At 39.6% G+C, this 20,635-nt stretch overlaps 1 protein-coding gene across 1 annotated transcript; it reads left to right on the plus strand.

Moving 5' to 3' along the window:
• Window positions 1-2,044: 2,044 nt before the first annotated feature.
• On the plus strand, window positions 2,045-20,635 carry galnt17 (polypeptide N-acetylgalactosaminyltransferase 17). The gene is made up of 12 exons (XM_079824105.1): window positions 2,045-2,585; window positions 7,103-7,382; window positions 7,529-7,712; window positions 8,132-8,298; window positions 11,417-11,591; window positions 14,394-14,591; window positions 15,392-15,509; window positions 15,654-15,839; window positions 15,917-16,054; window positions 18,217-18,312; window positions 18,747-18,908; window positions 19,003-20,635. The coding sequence occupies exons 1-12, from the start codon at window positions 2,583-2,585 to the stop codon at window positions 19,147-19,149; spliced, it is 1,854 nt and encodes a 617-aa protein (XP_079680231.1). The 5' UTR covers window positions 2,045-2,582; the 3' UTR covers window positions 19,150-20,635.

Raw genomic sequence — 20,635 nt, forward strand, 5'->3', positions numbered from 1 at the left:
CACAGCACTCGGCCCTGCTCTGCTTCATACTACAGTAACGTTAATAATCTCATCCATGAACATGATTTCTGCCCGAGTCCCGTCCCAATTATTTTCCACCGGCTGTGAGGTGAAGACTAGCCTGGATGCCAGCCGAATTTAGCCCCGCCCACAATTTTTTTTGCTCGGGCAATTCGGTCTGGACTCGCTCCATAGAGGAGTAATTATGCCCGAACAGAAACTGTTCGGACCAATGAAATTGTCAGGGCGGGCTTTAGACGATGATGGACAGATGATCAACAGTAACGTAATCATCCACGTCATCGAAGGCTCTTGGGTTGAATTTGCTCTTATCCTAAACAGAGAACTTGTTCGTATATGCATTCACCTTCACTATTTCTCTCAGAAATGATGATCGTGTTGGTAAGTACTCTGTGTATCCTTAAATTATTTTATTACTGGCAAAGATCGTTTACACTCATATTTTTCTTGTAACGTTACTTAATCCAGCGTGCATGCAGACAGGGTTTCCAAGTGTTTTTGCAATGTCGCGCACAATTGCTACTCAAAACTATAGCCCAAAACAATAACTTTCCGGGGTGTTCTCCGGAAAAAAATGGCGTTTGGTTGGCAAAATATGTTATTTTGGCAAGGTTGCCTGCTAAAATTCGCATTCCTGGGTTTATATAATCACATAATTGGGGTCGCTTCAACCCGCGGACATGGAGAGAAACACGGACTTGGCAACACAGTGCAGTTGAGTTCTGTTGACATTTGACAACTAACTTTACGCGTCGCTCCGTTGCTCTGATTGGTTGTGGGTCTATCCAATTGAGGTCTTTCCTGGCTCGGTTGAAACACGCCCCATAATCAAAGCTCAATGGAGCGGTACCAGACTCAAATTCTGACTAGAATTGAGTATGGCCACGCCAGGCTAGGTGAAGACAACAACTCCCAAGATTCTGCACTCAAGCCTTTTGGTGCGTTCAAGTCATGTAGTAAAGATCGTATTTACGAGTTGAACGCACATGAACGCCACCACAAAGTCGTAAATACCAGTGGGAAGTTCGGGATTTTCTTTAAGCTTGTACGAGTTGGGGGCGTGTCAGTGAGAAACATGGCGGAATCAATGGATGCAATGTCTGTAGTTGAATATAACGGGTATTTAGCAGTGACACTGTCAGGCTTTGTCATTTACAACAAAGTAAGCAGAACAATTAGCCTAATATATAACGATACAGTTTACAATGGCTTCATAGACGAATTAAAAACGTAAAATATTAAAACTCACTGATGCGCATTCTTTGTTCTTCATTTTCTATAAGCAGAGTTACATTTACATTTATGCAATTGGCAGACGCTTTTATCCAAAGCGACTTACATTGCATTCAAGGTACACATTTTACATTTTATCAGTTCTTGCTTTCCCTGGGAATCGAACCCATGACCTTGGCATTGCTAGCGCCATGCTCTACTTTTTGAGCTACAGGAAAGCCTTTTAACAGTTAACAAACCTTGCTGTATTTTAATGAAATTCATTAAAAGAAGGAACACCGCCAACTTGCTCCGACCGGAGAGACTTGAACGCACATGATGTCGTAAACACGACTTCTCACCTCGTAAATACGAACATCCCAGGAGGACTTGAATGCACCATTTGTTTTGAATAGACGGACTCTAGCGGCGAAAAACTACATATTGTGCCTTTCAAAATGGAACCCAGAGGCTATAGGCCTACATTCATGCAAGAACACCAAAGACTGTCAGTGATTTCTATACAGTAGTCCACAAAGGTGCATAGAGGTTCTCCATATGGGTTCCTTCCACCAGTGTGCCAATCTACCCAAATAGTGCCTCAAATTTTACTTTTTACAGTACAGTGTATATTATTCCTTTCAATTATGATTTAAAACACATCATATTAACTACTAGACTAGAAACATGTTAAGTCTGGGAGTAATTCTGCATCCTCTTAGAATGCATAAATCATAGGTGAACAGTTACGCGGCGCACGCGTAAGCAGCTCTGTATTCCCACAAAAAGCTCCACATGCCTCATCCACTCCGTGTTTTCCCTCAGTCTCATCCGAGGCGCTATACAGCATTATGTGGACAAAACGATTTAACGGGGCACATTAACTGCTGAAAACAGTGTGGATGGCACGAGATGCGGACAGCTCCGGGATCATCGTTGCGCGGAAGGACTATCACATAACAGTAGGATATGAAATAGCGCTTGTAATGAGCACTGCACTTGATGTGGATGAAACCGGCTGGAGATGATGTTGCGTCTGCGGAGTCTCGTAGCTGTAGTGAAGGGATCTTACATCTGTTTATCCAGGGCAAACACACAGGTTAAGCCTGACCTCTCGAAACGTCTTTTGACATTATTTCCGGCAAAGAACAGCTGTGTTTGTCATTGAATACTTCTTGAATCTGACTGACAGTGATGAGTGACTGCTGTTTAGGACCTTTGCTGTGACTCTTTTAAATATGTAAATATTTCCCACGTGGATTTTATTCTTAAGAACGTGTGAATACGGATGAAAGCGCACAGACGGACTCCACTATGTTCAAGTGCAGGATGCATTTTACCAATTCGAAATGGTAAGTGGTAGCTATTGTACATTTCTTAAATGAACTGTGTCACAAGAACACATTTTACACAAGTTACATTTGCTTTTGGTCAGATAAAGCCGTTGGGTAGCTATGACGAAGATTCATAATGTTGAAGTCTGATTTACAGAAGCCTGTTGTGTCTCAAAACATAGTGAGTTGCCTAATTAGAACATATTTTTGGGTGTTACGAAAAGGTGCATTTACAGAGGGCATAAATGCATTTAGACAGAGGAAAATATGTTAAATAATGTTAAGAAATAAAATATGAAATTATGAATAGGCTACAGAAACATCAATTGGAGTAGCTAGAGAATTATGAATCTAAAAGATTAGTTTAATGTACGTTTGAGTCGGTCAATCATTTGGCTATCACTGGATGTTGTGACAATGATCGGACATTATCCCGCTTGTACAGTTATTCAGTAAATAAATAGGCTTAAATGTACAATGGAAATATTGACTTGGTTTAAATTTATTACATGTTCTATAGTCCATTGTATGGTGTAGACAACAATCAATTTAGCAAGAAACAGGAATAACGGGCTTTTAAAATACTATTGTATATTATTATTAATATTAATAGGCTATCTGTTATATAAAAAAGTAGGTATTCCAAACTTGTCCACCTCCCTCTTATCGATCTCGATTACCAGTTTGTGGTCCTGGAGACCCTGAGTCCATCATGTATCAAAAGTTTATGCTCCCCATAAAATTATACCTACTGCGTAAGTAAAATGAATTTACAGCGTAACTATCGGTAATTATAGTGTAACTACACAGTAAAAAAAAGTCTGTAAAAATAGGGCACGATGTACTGTATGAATATGAAGGAATTTTGCATATTGTTTTTTTTACAGGTGTTTTACCTGTATTTTGAATTACACATTGCATTAGTTTGTGTTTTAAGTGTTAACGGAAATTTTCGTAAAATTACTGGATAATGTCCTGGCATAAAATGACCAGTACATTTTCCGTGTTTATTTTTTACAGTGTATAAAGTACGTACGTGTAGGTATAAGGGAACAATATGTAATATTTGGGGAATAAAGGGGTAACTATCAGGAAAATTAACAAATTATTTATACAGTATTTTTTAATTAAGGGGTAATTATCCATGTAGTTACAGGGTAAGTGTGAATATGCGGGCTGTAAATTAAAGTGGTGCTTGTTCCCCTCTTGTTTCATGTAGTAACAGGGTAAGTGTGAATATACGGGCTGTAAATTAAAGTGGTGCTTGTTACCCTCTTGTTTCATGTAGTTACAGGGTAAATGTGAATATGCGGGCTGTAAATTAAAGTGGTGCTTGTTCCCCTCTTGTTTCATGTATTTACAGGGTAGGTACAATTAAAACACGTACACAATCTGATATGATATCACTCTGAAAACTTTATTTGAAAAAACAGATTACAACACTTCTTATTCGTTTCTCTTGCTTGGCTTCATTCTCCTCTTGCTCCCCTCATTTGTATTATGATGAATGAATGAAATGAAAATACAGTACTCCCAGAAATGTTCTCACGATTTACTCGTCTTTTACCCTCATGCCATCCGAGATATATATGACTTTCTTTCTTCAGATGAACACAGAAAAATAATCTAAACTAATGAAAAATTAATAATCTCAGCTAATGAAAACTCATTAGGGTTCCTAAAAGTGGAAGCATCAAACAGCACATACAGCAATAACTACAGTAATCCATATAAAACAAATGGATGAATCAATGTCTTCTGAAGTGAAACGATAAGTGTTTGTTAGAAAAATAACAATATTTCAAACTTTTTAAACTGTAGACTATCGCTTTAGACCAGTGGATGTCGGATGTCGTCTGTTTTTATTTGATCTTTTTTTAATTAATGCTCACAACAGTATACAAACAATAACATAATATATGATAATAGCAATGAGAAACAAACAAGACTAGAAGACAGAGACATCATGAAAGCCTGAAGCTTCCCTTTGCTCTTTACTCATGCACGCGCTGGTAATAGTTGGTCGGATGCGAAAAGATTGTTCAATTATGGGAGCATTTCTGGGTGTACTTTTTCTTTTAATAAATAATAATACAGAATATCAAAATACATGGGATTCCTTTTTAAGATCCATCAGCGGAAATAATGAAAAAGAAAAAGAGGAAAAAGAGGAGGAGAAGCCAAGCAAGAGAAACAAAAAAGGGACACAACGTGCCTCTTTCTGTGAGGACGTTAGTATTTGAAAATGAAACATTTTGTTAAAAATTTGAATAAATGAAGAAGTGTTTTATGAATTAAGTTACTTATTGTACCTACCCTGTAACTACATGAAACAAGAGGGTAACAAACACCACTTTAATTCCCAGCCAGCAGATTCACACTCACCCTGTAACTACATGGAATAACAAGCACCACTTACCCTGTAACTACTCTGATAATTACCCCTTAATTAAAAAATACTTACAGTATAAATCATTTGTTAATTTTCCAGAGAGTTAACCCTTTATTCTCCAAACATTACATCTTATTCCCTTATACCTACATGTACTTGCTTTATAGTTACACTATAATTACCGAAAGTCATGCTGTAAATTCGCTTTACTTACACAGTAACACAGCTGTAATATAAAGCGTTACCACTTATACTGAAGTCCTCTGAGGCCATATTAACATTACCATAACTGTTTCGAGTCGAAAGATGAAGCCAATTAAAGGTGCTGTATGTAGGTTTTTCACTTTACTAAAGCATAAAAATACCATAATATGTTTGTAGATATATAGGAAACATGCTAAATTCACCTAGCTACTTGTTTCTCTGAAAAGCAATGCTACAGCCAGTTATTCTACGCTGAAATGTGTGTTCCATGTCGGAATGTCTGTTTTTGTTTTGGTCTGTGTGATACCACAAGCTGCCTGTTTACCCAATAGTATTTCGACACCACAGGTTGCCAGTTGGCGGAAAACACAGTGTATTGCAGAGGCCATAAGCCAGCAAACAAACTGGGTCAGATATCGCTGATTCTAGCCGACCTAAAAAGCCTCAGCATCCATCTAAATACCTCTATGAACGAGAGCATATCAACTCATAAACTTACAGTGTGGCTTTCATGTCATTGTTGCGTATCCTCAAGCTGGCGACCTGTGTGAGCTTTGAGTCTGAGGAGGAGGGGGCGGGGGAAACAACGAGCTCCCATATTTTGAATTTTGACTGCAGTACCTATTTCGACCACTAGCTGTCAATCCTACATACCGCACCTTTATTCTAACTGCCGCTTATGACCATAGAGAAACTTATGACCATAGAGAAATGGCGGAGTGATACGACTCACACAAAGGTAGCACCGGCATATATAATATATGTTTCGCATTTTACAGCGTTTTTTTTATTGATGCTTTATGTGTCAGCTTTTATATTGAAAGGACTGAAACTTGAAACAAGACACAACTGACAAATGATTTGACTAGCTCTGTCAGTGTCAGGGCACGTGAAAACCCTTTAACTGTTAAAAGAAAAAGATATTGCAGCGGACATTCAAACCGATTTTTTATTATGAACATAGGACTGGCCTGAGGGAAAATGCTAAATCAGATAATACCAGGGCCGTAACCACCATAGGCTGGCCAAAGTGTCCCCCTTAATGTTTGATATTTCTTAATGCTGCTCTTTACAATTTTAATTACATTTTAGAAACATTTTTAGGATGGTCTACCTCAGTGTTCTAACAGCGCTAGTCAATGTCAAAATGATGGCCAATCAGATCAAAGAAGGCGGGGCTTAACATTCACTGAGGATCAGTGTGAATTCCAACACTTCAATATGTTCAAACAATTCCAACACAACGCTTTTAGTTTTTACAGTGAAAGTGTGTGTGCGTGGTAAAATATAAGCTAAACATTTAATATTCGACAACTGTTTTACAATGGATATGTTTAACGGCGTGTGCATATTTTAAATAAAATATTATTTGCAAAGAGTTTAAGTTTAAATGGATTAGTTTACAACTATAGGCTATAATTAGACCTAGAAATTATTTTACTGTTCTTATTTATTCTTTATTATCCCTTAAATCCTTTAATAATATAATTTCTTTAAATAAAAATAATTTATTTAACCCCCCCCCCCCCCCCCCCCGCCTAATACACTTGTTCACTCGATCTCTCTCACACAATACTCTTCTGCATTATACAGTAATCTTCACTGAACAATATCAATTGAGAACAAACATTATGTTTATGTTGCTAAGAGTTGTTGCTAAGGGTGTTGTGTAGTGACAAACATTGGGCGAAGCGGTCATAGCCGTGTTTTATCGTGACCAATCACAATATATACACATACCTAATAGCGAAAATAGATGTGGGCCTGCCATGCCTCTTTGTAGACCTAGGTTTGAGTCAAGCTCAGGTCATTTTCCTATTCTAGTCTCATCTGTCTCCAGTTGATTTCCTATCTCTTCTACTGTGTCTATCAATAAAATATCAGAAAAGATCAGTTCAGTGAACGTCACGTTACATTTGTGTACGAAATGTCTTTCAAGATGCGATTCGCTGGATTCCGAACGCCAAAATCTTTCATGGCCTTTGTGATGAGAAGATGGAAAATCTTACTGGTGCTGAATGTGTTTACGGTGGCTGGCTTCATCACTTTTTGGGGCAAGTGCAATCTACGCACAACCAAATCTGTAGGTCAACAGGCGGCTGCTGATGCGAGAAGACAGACGCATCTGAATGGATCTGCTCAGGAGACAAGCATCAGTCATGATGTGCTCTTGAAAAGACTGGGATCCCTGGAAGATGTGGTGTACAGACAACTGAATGGTATCTCCTTTATTATCACTAACAGCTCCACAAAGTAGCTACATACTGTGATAATATGTAACGCCTGACCATAGTATTATTCACAAAAATGCCTTTTCAAAGGACAAGGAAGCCATTTGCTTAATTGAGTCATTTGTGTTGAATAGGTCTATCCAATTCACTTGGACTCATCGAAGGTTTTGGAGGCCGAGGTAGAGGAGGTATACTGGCCACACTTACACCGGTGGAAGAAAAGGAGGCCAAATACCTGAGGGAGAAATATGGCTACAATGCATTTCTGAGTGACAAAATCTCTCTGGATAGATCTATTCCAGATTATCGGCCCAGCAAGTTAGTACCAGTGACCTTATTTTTAATCTTAAAAACAGTTTTTTTTTTTTAACAGTTTTTCTTGATGTGATATGGAATGAGTTAACTGACCAGCAAAGATGTCATTAACAAAAATGTTATACTTTATCTAGATAGAATGTCTAGAAACATTTGCACATGAGATTTTATATGTACCAAGACTTGAGAGGAAAGTGACATTTACAGTTTTGAAGTTCAATTAAATAAGCTTCATATTTGAGCCTCACTGGGCTATGTAATTGTTAATGTGAAAATGTAAATAAGCAAAGCAAGAAGTGGCTTTCCTTCTGTTAGGACATGGAAAGGTTCAAAGTGTGTACCAAAGCTTCAAGGATGTGATTTAATTCAAAGATAATAAGAAGATCTTTCTGTGTATGTCCATGTATGTGTGTTTTTAATAGATGCAAAAAGGCCTTTTATTCCCGTGACCTGCCACAGATTTCCATCATCTTCATCTTCGTAAATGAGGCATTGTCCGTCATCCTGCGTTCGGTCCATTCAGCTGTCAACCACACACCAGCTCATCTTCTAAAAGAGATCATCTTGGTGGACGACAACAGTGATGACGGTGAGAAATAAGATAATGTTGGCTTTAATCAACAAGGTACAAAAACATATTTAGTGGGTATTCACATGGTTTTCTCTGGTGAACCATAAAATGGTTTGAAAAAATCAAGTCCTCCTGGAAAGTTCATATTTACCAGTAGCAAAGTCGTAATTACAATGTCAGTTGTCTTCAAATCACTTTGATTGGAGCAAGATGTACCTTTTCTTTCAAAAATACAGCAAGGTTTTTTTTACTCTATACTTCTACAATGATGAATAATGAATGTGCATCAAGTGTGTTTTGTTTTTATTCTATTTCTGATGATGTAAATTGAATTGTTATAAATTCTATCATAATTTTATCTAATAGTAATTTTAATACCAATTTACGGTCAACTACAGATGCTGTAAACCAGGGCCGTAACCACCATAGACATTGAGGTATAAATTAGAAATAGCCAACATTTTTGGAATTTTTTTACATATTAGGCAGAAGAAAATAAGAGTGAATGTGTGCATATTTAAAGGGTAACTAAACCCTAAACCAACTTTTTTGAGTTAATGATCTGCAAGACTCGGGCTTTATTAATGCTGTTCATTGATTCGAGTAAATGTTTTGACATTTGGGTATAAAGTGTTTTAATTCTATAATATATGGTGTAAAACCCATAGACAGTAAAAGAAATGGAAACATAGACAGGGGAAAAGTGAAATCAATTAGAAGCACTAACTTCCTGATGGCTGAGCGTACTACGCAGCCTCAGACTGAGCTTGACAACGTAGATGTGACGTGAGCAACCAGTCTGACAGTTGTAAGTCTTCTAGTAGTGCAAAGTGAAATCTGAATCACGTTGAAATATTTTGTCCCGTTGCTTTTGGCTCTCTGTGGGTTTCTCCCCATGCTTCTCCTTTGTCTTTATCGGACTTTATGCCTCCACGTCCCCTCGATTGCCTCCTAGACAGTAAAAGATTGCCTGCGAGCTTCTCCTCCTGTCTATACGGTAATTTCTCTACTATGCGACAGGGAGTCGCGTGGTTATGGCGCAATCGTTAGCCTATTTTTACAAAAACGTCTTCTGCTGGGCGATAGTGTAAGATACAAGGTAATGGAGCCTTTTATACATTGTCGTGTTTCTTTAGAAATAAACAATGGACAAATGGAGTCTTTAAACGCCTCAGATGTAAAGTTATTCGCTGTCAAAGTGACGCCAAAATGAATGGGAGTCAATGGGATGCTAACAGCAGGTGATGGCTTGGTTAGCAATGGCTGCCCCTATGGAAGGTATGCTTTCCGGGTGTAGGATTACCCCCTTGGTAAAACCGTCTAAGTGCTGCCCTCTTAAGGTTGAACGGTGGCTACTGCAGTTGAATTTTCCTATTGGATGTTGTAGGTCATTGTGACGTATGATGGTTCTTCCAACGGCTCACTACCCACGCCCTCAGAAATGTTTTCCCTAATCACATGAGATTCACTCCAGTATGAACTCCCATGTTACATGAAGTAGAAACATTATGAATGAAACTTACTTGACACTTGCTTTAACATTGTAATGAAGAAAATGTGGTTACATAATGCAGTACACGTCAGGCTTTTCTTGCGATATTATTGCCGCCCGTCATGTGTACAGATAATTTTCATACATGAGACACACTTTCAAACCCTGACACACAAGTGGTTGCCGTGGTAATGAACAACAATACCGCAACGTGCTGGCGTATATAGTCTAACTTTTATTTGAGGAAATCTGTTTATAATGGGTTATTAGGTTTGAACTTATTGGTCCTGCACTGCTTATTGATTCAGTTAATTTGAATGAAAATACATCGTATGTATCTGATCTATTTTTAATGGCATTGGGTATAAGGATTTGACTGTTCATAGATTAGGTCAGTTCTCTTGCGCTGCTGCTTCGCTATCATCGTCGGCATCAGGAGTTAACACAGTTTGAGCCAGCGGCTCGCATTGATAAGGCTCTGGGTCTGTGTCTACAGACAATTCACCCTCCTCCACTTCATGTGAAGGTGGGGGAGAATGACCGCTCTGTTGCAAAGCTACTGGCGTCACTCCAGTCATTCTCCATCTTTGCGACTCGCGATTCAGACAGCTGTCAATCATTCCGTCACTGCGGGTCTCAGGTGCACGCCCTCCGCTCAGTCCCGCCCTCGGTTCATCCCCTCTGTTTCCGCTGGGAACTCTGCCCACTTTTCCAGCATTTTTCAAATATTGCCAGTGGGTGGAGTTAAGCGCTGAGCTGGGGTGTAGTTACCCTTTAAAAAAAACTACAATAGAACTGGAACCCACGCCCCACCATACACACAAAAAAAACTTTGGTCGCCCCAATGTCTAAGACTTGGTTACGGCCTTGCTGTAAACATTGTTTTCCACTCATAATTACGGCATTGTAGTGGCGTTCATGTGCATAAATAACTACAATCTTTCCGACAGGACTTGAACGCAGATGGCTGGGTTCTTTTGCCTTGGACCAGTAAGAAACCAGCAAATACTCAACTCCAGCCTCCTGGCAACTATAGTAATGAACTAAAAATCCACAAGAACACCTTAGAAACCACATAGCAAATAGAAAACGCAAAAATATAGTTTCTTAAACAATTCTCACAGGGTGTAATCCATTGTGCTGTATTTGTCAACACCGATAAACTGGAGTATTTTGCCAAGCACTCTTTGCTCACGTTGCGCATGGCTATGCTTGTCTATTGTATGAAAGTGTGTGCTCAGGCCTTCCCAGGGAGACAGTTCAATTTCCATCCCATTGTTGGCATGAGCCGGTGGCGGACAGCCAACCGTCCATCAGCGCAGGGGGAAAAGCCTGCATTTGCTGAAATGAGGGGGCAGGCGAGCAGCACACCCATTTCTGTCCTCATAATGTCAGTGATTCACGGTTTGTCACTCGGAATGCAGATGACAGTGTTTAACGTGAGGAAAGGGAGCACTTTCCGTGAACGTGTTTTCCAGGGGGATGGTGTGGATTCTCGTAGCACAGATCAAAGGCACGGAAGAGTTTTGGCGTAGCAGACACATTCCCTCTGGTGTGGTTTAAACACAGCGATGAGCACTCATGCACCATGAAACGAGATTTCTCCCTCTTTACCATTTGTGTGTGTGTGTTTATGCATGACAGTGCAACTGAAAGGGCCACTGGAGGAGTATGTCAACAAGCGCTACCCGGGTCTTATCAAAATAGTGCGCAATCAGAAGAGAGAGGGCCTCATCCGTGCTCGCATCGAGGGCTGGAAAGTGGCCACTGGGGAGGTGACTGGCTTCTTTGATGCCCATGTTGAGTTCACGCCGGCATGGTGAGAATCTAGCACTCACTACATGATGCTCTTGGTTTTATAGATGGTCTCACTCTTACCTTGACTCCTCAGGCCTTCTTTACAGCTGGTATTAACATCCATCTTGGGTGATCTAAACAGAAGCTTTCAGCCGAGACAGATAGCTGTTTACAACCAATAATAACATGCATCTCAAATATGTCTCTGGTTACTTTTTGTGATTGGGTTTCAAGTGGAGGGTAAAAGCATAGCCAAAAAAAGGAAAAAACAAACAAACAAAAAATCAGGGTTTCTCTTAAAGGCACAGTAAGTTTCGCCACTAGAGGTCGCTTTTTTAAAACAAAGGCGTAGTTTGATGATGGCTTGAATGAGCGTTGAATCATGGGAGTTGTAGTCTTGACTCTTCACCTCCACAGCCGATGGAAAGTAATCCGACGGACTCAGGCAGAAATCATGTTCATGAATGAGCGAATGTATTAAAGTTTTATTAACGTTATGGTGGTATGAAGCAGGAGGCGCTGAGAGCCCTTTGGAGCGAATGCTAATGAGAGAGACCTGCGCAAAACATAGCTTTTATTATGATTATTATAAGTGCGCTCTTCGCAGTGCTGTTTTACATCGTTAAAACAGTCATACTAAATACATTTGAGAGTGTTGAAAGTTATGCTATAACATTACCCTGTGTGTTCGCTCTGTGGCTGGTATGAGAGACTTGTTGCTCTTTGCAGCAATCTAGATCGATATAAGAATATCATATCGCAAACAGGATGACTGAGGGCGTTTTCACACCTGAAAGTCCGCACCAAGGTCTGAACCAAAGTTCATGTTTTGATACATTTTATACATTTGGTTAGTTTTGGCTTGGTTTCACATTGCAATTATGCGAGCGGACTAAAGAACTTTACATGACATACTTGCGTCCTGTCGTCATCATCTATGTGGGCTGCATCTTGACATTGATTGGTGTGTAAACGGATGTGCGTCTGACGTCAGCGTCTCAGCCGCATATCGTTGCCACTAGTAAACAGTGCGCATTGCTTGCTATTTCTTTCAGTTTCTAATTGTTTAGTTTAAAAGTGGACATTTCAAGCTTTCTATACATATATTTCTCATATCTGTGAGGCAAGTAGACTGCTGAGTTTCGGTTTATTTATGAGACATGTTCAAGAGCAATGCAAGTGACCGCTCCGGCACCTCCATGTCACGATTGTTGTCTTCTATAGCCTAATTGCTTCTTATTTATTAAATCCAGGCAATTGGTTGATGAAACATTGATTCAAATTAAAATACAATTTATACGAAACTAAATTTACTTTAAAGAAAGGCTTTCTACAAAACAAAACTTAATGAAGTTGTCAAAATAATTTCTGACCTCCTGTCTTGTGACATATTGCGCATCTTTTCACTTTTCATAATCAATATATCCTAGATGGAATTTAAAAATAATATTATAATATTTAAACATAAACCGGGGTCCGGGGGAGGTTTCACACCTGCAATTTTGATTCGGACCAAACTGAAAAGTCCGAAAATCCGGACCAAACAAGGTTGGTGTGAAAGGGCCCTAAATGTCGGTTGCTAAATGACATGCAATTTAAAATTAATTTTAAAATGTATGATGGAGAGAGCTCTCTCTGATTATGTCAGCCACTTGACAAAATAGCGTTGTCTCTGAGGCATGGTAAAACATTACTCGTGGTGAATCAAGAAAACAAGCCATTCAAACAATAAGACTAACTGTGTTGCACTGTATAACAATGATTTGTTTTCTGTTGATAAATGCATATCCAAACAGTTGCTCACCTGTCTAATAAAATACATACTATATTAAAGCATATTTGGTGTTTCCAATCAAGGGAAATCAAGGGTAGCGTGGATATGACGTCATTGACAGGCGGCGCAAGGACATGTCCGTAACACTGGTTAAAATAGCTGATTTCTCAAATTTAAACATTATTGGAAGCGTTTGGGATAATGTAAGAATAACAAAATATATAACATTGTTCTAGGGGGTTTTGGATATTTTAATCTATAAATCTTACATATTGTGCCTTTAACTATATTTAATATACAATTGTAGACAGTTTTACAAAATCCAACACAATTATTTTCTCTTTCAAAGCCTCATGTAACATCTTCGGTCCTAGTGGGACTTGAATCGGCATGGGAGGCGGGTGAGCAAACAAGGACACAAAAGACTGCAGTCTCTAGAGTCAGTCGCTAGCAATTAAACCAGCTTCAAATAGTTTGCTGGCTTTAACTGGATTAAACTGGTTTGAGCTAGTTTAAGATGGTCTCACATCCTGGCCAAGCTGGTCTTCATAAGGTCTATTTGGACTCCCAGCCTTGCAAAACTGGTGTTTAACTGGTTTAGGACCATCTAAAAGAGGTTCAATACAGTTTAAAACCAGCCTGAGAACAACTAAGACCAGCATCTTCAGACCATACCATCTAGGGCTGATTTAAAAAATAAGAAACTGTTGGCACACACTTTTTTGACAACTTACAAATTGGTTTTCTGTAATCAGATCATTAAGCATTGCGGACCCTGTTTACACCTGTATTTAGTGCTGTATGCTAGAATGAAACAGATTTGAATACTATGTGTAAACAGGGTTCATGTGCCCTCTGTTAGGTCCATCCAATTGGCTGATGTGAGGTGAGAAACACACACACACACACACACACACACACACACACACACACTGACACATTCTCAAGCCAGGATTAGATTTAGCTCCACAGCAGAGCTGAAGAAGTGTTATTAGCACTGTGCAATACAGCTTTGCTTATAATGATCTAACCTCTACATCCCCTTGTCAGGGCTGAACCAGTTCTGTCTAGAATCAAGGAGAATCACAAGAGGATCATCCTGCCATCCATAGATAACATTAAAGACGAGACGTTTGAGCTGGAACGTTATGAGAACTCCGGCCACGGCTATAACTGGGAGCTCTGGTGTATGTATATTAGCCCACCAAAACAGTGGTGGGATGAAGGGGACACTTCTGCACCGATCAGGTATGATCCTACAGGACTTTTCACGTTCTGAACGCAATCCTGGGTTTACCATTGTTCATACTATGGGTTACTAATTAATATTGGGTAGCCAGGTGGCAAGATTTCACACTGTACATATGTGAACTTTTAAATTAGCATTCTTATTTGCATATTTACAAAGTTGATATCATTGGTTGGACAAGTACAGCATATAAGTTTTAATAGTAGGACTTGATTTTATCTGCTCTGGTTGTCTTAAATGTTCTGGAACATAAAAAATGAATACAAAGAATAGAAGGAAAATCAACGGGGCATTTTCAAGCATTTCACTGTAAGGCTGAAGCTAAACAGAGTGCATTGAAAGTTTATGGGTCTGTACAAAGCATATTAATATTTAATGAGGTGAGCATTGTTTAGATTGTGACTAATTTGCTGTTGCTTAACAACCGAGCATAATATTCTAGCACAGTATTGTTTCACACTATGTACCTTTGGCACTGCAATTGAGCACTGCACTGAATTTCACCCACAGTTAACTCGCAGATATATCACAGTTTTCTGTGTAAAATAAACGAATTCACATATCCAAAATAAACCAAAAGTCAGTTTTAAATAAAACAAAAATGAAAAATAAATAAAATAATAAGAATATGTAAAAAACAACAACATACAAATACAACAAATACAATTTTAAACTGCTTTCAATTTCATATTATTTTCAATTATTTATAATTATTCATTATAATATTCATTAATTATTCAGTATATCAGAGAAAACACATCATTGAAACAAATACAAAATGTAAAATCTGTATTTTTAGGACGCCCGCAATGATAGGCTGCTCTTTTGTGGTAAACCGGGAATACTTTGGGGAGTTGGGCCTACTGGATGCTGGGATGGACGTGTATGGAGGCGAAAATATAGAGCTGGGAATCAGGGTTAGTATGCCACCCACATCCCTCCGCTAAAGTAGAGCATTCATAACTTATCCTCCCTACGCTCAGTCCACAGAACCTTCTTTTGAAATGTATTTAAAATTATGCCTGAACGTTTATAGGTGTGTGTATATTTTAAAATCCCAGGTTTGGCTGTGTGGGGGCAGCATGGAAGTTCTGCCCTGTTCCAGAGTGGCTCATATTGCTAGAACAAAAAAGCCCTACCACAGTAACATCGCCTTTCACACTAGACGCAATGCTCTTCGAGTGGCGGAAGTCTGGATGGACCAATACAAATCTAATGTCTACTTGGCATGGAACCTCCCAATGAAGGTAAACACTTAACATATTTTCAATATTAGAATAGGTTATCAGTATATAAAAAGACTTTTTCTTTTTTGTCCCTGCAGAACCATGGTATTGACTATGGAGACGTATCCCAGAGACTAGCGCTCAGAAAAAGACTCCAGTGCAAAAGCTTTGAGTGGTACCTCGACAATATCTATCCAGAGATGAGGAGATACAACAACACTCTCTTCTATGGAGAAGTAAGTGTCTCATTAAATGACCGAAGGTGTGGCAAAAGATTTCCCCAAGCAGATTTCACAACAGATCAATTTGGTCATGCGGCTTCGCCGTGTTGACCAACAGAAAGCTGCTTAGTTTGAAAGTGACTTCTGTGTGAACTGTGCTGAACTGTGTCAACTCTTTTTTATACATTGATACGCTATAGACAATAGATACAATAGACAAACTGACTGCACCTTAACTCTGGGTCTTTGATTAAAACAGTTGGCACTTCGCTTAGTTATTGTTAAATGGTTATTTCACCCAAAAATCATTTACTCACCCCTCATGGTCCTTCAAACCTGTATGACTTTCTTCAATGAAACAAAAACAAATTTTGAAGAATATCCTCAGCACACTTTTCCATACAATGAAAGTGAAGAGGGACTGGGGATGTCAAGCTTTAAAAAAAAGTGACAGATCACTATAAAAGTGTGCTCTTGTACTATATTCCAAGTCTTTGCATAGTCCAAACGGTTGCATAGTGTGAGGAGTAAACCAAATTTAAAATCATAATTTGGTTAAAATCTTACCAATCATCTTTCTTCAGCTCTCAAGTTTGATATGCGTTCATTCAAAAATATTCAACTCAAGACATGCAATGATTTAATTTTAGTGAAGGTTGTGACACCAAACCGCCAAAATTAACTTGAAGTCTGTTCGTCACACAAAGCTGTTGTAATTACAGCGGTAGCTTTGGAATATAGTGTTTGTCAAACTTTTATGGTGCTTTTTTTTGTCATTTTTGTCACTTTTGGAGTTTGACAGCACCAGACGTTCACCATTCACTTCCATATAGACAAAAAAACTATGTGAACATTCTTAGAAATATCTCCATTTTGTGTCGGAAGGAAGAAATAAAGTGATATGGTATCAGGGTGATTAAGGGTGCGTTCACACTTGTAGTTCACTTCACTTGGTTTGTTTGGTCCTAGTCCGCTTAGCGTTCACGTTGGCATTTTTAACACCAAACCTAAAAAATAATGAACCTTAAGTCATAGGAATACACACATTGGTCGGCTTTTATATATTTATTACATATATTTCGAGATGGAACTTACCGAACATCCAAAACAATGCTGTGTGCTGGGATAAATGTGGTCATTGTTTGTGTGTAGTCCTCATAGGATGGTATTTTGACCAGCCGAGAACTCGTGAATAGCTTCAAAACAGTGGCAGAAATCCCTCCGTCACACATACAAATGAAGATCCACCATGAGGAGATGCAGTTCTGATGCCTGTATCGAACTGTGACGGGCAACATTGCGACTATGACGAGAAAAAACAATTATGCTTGAGCATTCGGTCCTTTTTAGGGTCGCATCTTGTGATGTCCTGCTTTTGGTTCATTTACATGTCTTTGCTCCGTGTTGTGTACATATTTAATTCAAACCGCACCAGAGTTTGTTTGGAAGCGGACCAAGATGGTAAAACCGCCCCAACTTTGCCGCTCACCCCCAGGGCCATGGGCAGTGTTCATGGGCGCGCCTTCTCTCCTCGTGACGTCCCTCGCCAGTCCTTCAGAAGAGACGTTAAACCGAGGTCCTTACTCTCTGTGGTCATTAAAAATCCCAGGATGTCCTTCGATAAAGAGTAGGGGTGTAACCCCAGCATCCTGGCCAAATTTGCCCATTGGCCCCTGTCCATCATGGCCTCCTATTCATCCCCATATATATATACACGATTGGCTTCATCACTCGGTCTCCTCTCCACCAATAAGCTGGTGTGTGGTGAGCGTTCTGGCGCAATATGGCTGCCGTCGCATCATCCAGGTGGATGCTGCACATTGGTGGTGGTTGAGGAGATTCCCCCCTTCTATATGTAAAGCGATTTGAGTGCCTAGAAAAGCGCTATATAAATGTAACGAATTAATGAAAAACTCTGGTTTGTTTGGGTCAAAGCGCTTGTTTGTGTGCGTACCAAGGTTCGGATGGCAGTGTTTACACTTATTCAAATGAACTGCACTAACAGAGAAATCGCACCAGAGTATGTTTTAATCGCACCAAACATGCCACGTGTGAACACAAAAAAAATACTTTAGGGAGGTCTTATAATAAAAAAGGCTAATCAAAACAGCTTTCATAGTTAACAAACAAAAAGCAGGCCAAAATATCAACTGCTTCGTCTTTTTAATGTGTTCTAGATTCGCAATACCAATGTGACCCATCTGTGTGTGGACCAGGGCATAAAGGAAAACCACACGGCAACTCTGCACCCCTGCCATGGCTGGGGCCCTCAGGTAGAGCCGCACTCCTCACAGCTATACATCTCCACAGACCTGACCTCCACTAAACCCCTACTCGTTCTGCACACAGGAAATAGGTTACGTCTAGAGGGAGTTTCTTCATGACACAGTTCTCCGCTTTCTGTTTATCAGTGGCAACTAAGCAATGCAATGACGAGATGATGAGAAATAAGATCTGTATTTTCTGTTTTGAATTCAGGAGCTTCAAGATCTAGTCATGACCAGTTTTCTTATCAGCTTTGAAACCTGACCCAGCTAATAATTAATAAATGAATTGTCAATATGGAAATAGCCATAACTGCCAACATCTATCTGGCAAACATCATCAGCTTAGGGTGCCAAAATGCCCCTGAATGACTCAGTGACCCAGTTACCAAATCACTGAATTAAATAAATTCACATTATCCCCTCTGTGGTCTATTTTGTAGTTGGGTCGCTACACTAAGGAGGGTTATCTTTTCCTGGGTCCCCTGGGAAGCACTGGCGAAGATACTCGGTGTGTGGTGGATGATAAAATCAGCAACTACCCACAGCTCCTGAACTGCGAGAAAGTCTCTGGCGTACTCCAAAAAACGTGGCGCTTTGCACAGGTGAAAGGGTCATGTTTTATATAGAGCACTTCGTCAAAAATGTCCTTTTGCCTTTGGCCAGTAAAATGATTCCTTTTATTTTTGTTCCCCGAAGAATGAATCAATCATCAACCAAGCTACAGGACGCTGTCTCGAGGTAGTGCCGGCTAATGTATACTTCGGCTACGCTCTGATCCTGCGTTCCTGCACTGGCCAGAAGTGGAACATCAAGAATTTGATGAAACAGGACCAAGGGCAGTGAGTCCCTCATCCCTCAACCCTCAGATGGCCCTCATCAAGTGCTTGGGAACTCAATCCGAAGGGGTGCAGATCTTGTTCGCGTTTGTTTAGTTTTTTTAGTCTTACCACATTCCACGTTACGAAAAGATTAAAAGATACTTGAAGCACCGTTCAGCTTCCTCAGATTTGCTCCTTCTGGAGAAACTCTAGACATCCTTTCAAAAAGGACAGTTCTCTGAGGAACATTGGATTCCATAAGTTCCTGCAAGAACTCTAAAGAACATCAACCGTTCCTAAAGTAACCTCAATGCAATGATGTTGAAGTTCCTTAAGTTTGCAATAGGATATTTGAGGTTCAACCATGTGACTCAAATTTTGAGTGCTGAAACCAAAATGACGATTAAACGTTGTAAATGATTGACTGCTGTATTGCAAGTACTCTATACAATATTGTATGCATCATTTAAGTTTAAATACATGACAATTTAGTTTATATTCTGGAAAACAGGTTCATGATGCCTTTATTTAGACTTAATTTGTAGTACTATCGAGCCGTACTATCTGTATTTCTTCTTCCATTCCCTTGTTTTTAGGTTCCCACTGTTAGCAGCTATGGCTCCCAGTCCATTTTGTCTGCCCTGGAAATGTGTTATTCATTGCATACATTTTATACAGTAGCCCTTCATGAGAGTGGCATTATGATATGTGCACAGTTTAACAGTAACTATGGTAACTGAGCTCTATCTTCTGCTGAATGTATCCTGTAGTAGTAATACTGTTATTTTGAACCACACGCTAAAGCAACAAGGCCAGTATGTAGGCGAAGGGAATATGGGAAAACGATCTTCAGGTATTGTCGACACGTTAAATGAGTCAAACTGTACATGTAACTACAGTTTCTTCAGATGTTGTTGCACCCATACGTCTTCCATTTTGAATAGGACTGATTTGAATAAAATGGTGAACCGCAGAGTTGTAGAGCTCAGTGTCTTAAAGCGGAGTTTAATGCCCTATATAAGTACCGCACTTGCTACTTTACCTGAGGAACTGTTGGCAGCGACGCAGCGGTATATCAAAAGATCAAAGTTTTCCTCCAGAAAAACATTGTAGGGTGTCATTTGAAGATTTGTAGCAAACACTACAATGCTCCGGTGACAGGAGGTTGATCTGTTACTCTGGTCTGACGTGTCAAAAAGCACCAGCTGAGCTTCCTCACGCAACAATCCTTCCTTCAGCAATGGTAAGGCTGTTCTAACTTAAAAGAACATCAACTGTGCATACTAATCGACCCGCTGAGCGCCTCCCACCACTGAGCCAAACCTCTCCTGCTGTGATCCTTCAGGCTCTCTGTGACTGACAACTCCCAGTCATGTGAGCCGCGCCACATGTTTGAGGGCTGATAAATATTCAACCACTGTTTATTATGCATTTACAACTCGAATTAGGGCAAATATTCTTTTTCATCTTTCCACATTAAACAACTCTGGCAGCTCTGCTGTGTATCGGTT

Source organism: Gobio gobio (assembly GCF_949357685.1).
Source record: "Gobio gobio genome assembly, chromosome: 8".
NCBI classification, from domain to species: domain Eukaryota; kingdom Metazoa; phylum Chordata; class Actinopteri; order Cypriniformes; family Gobionidae; genus Gobio; species Gobio gobio.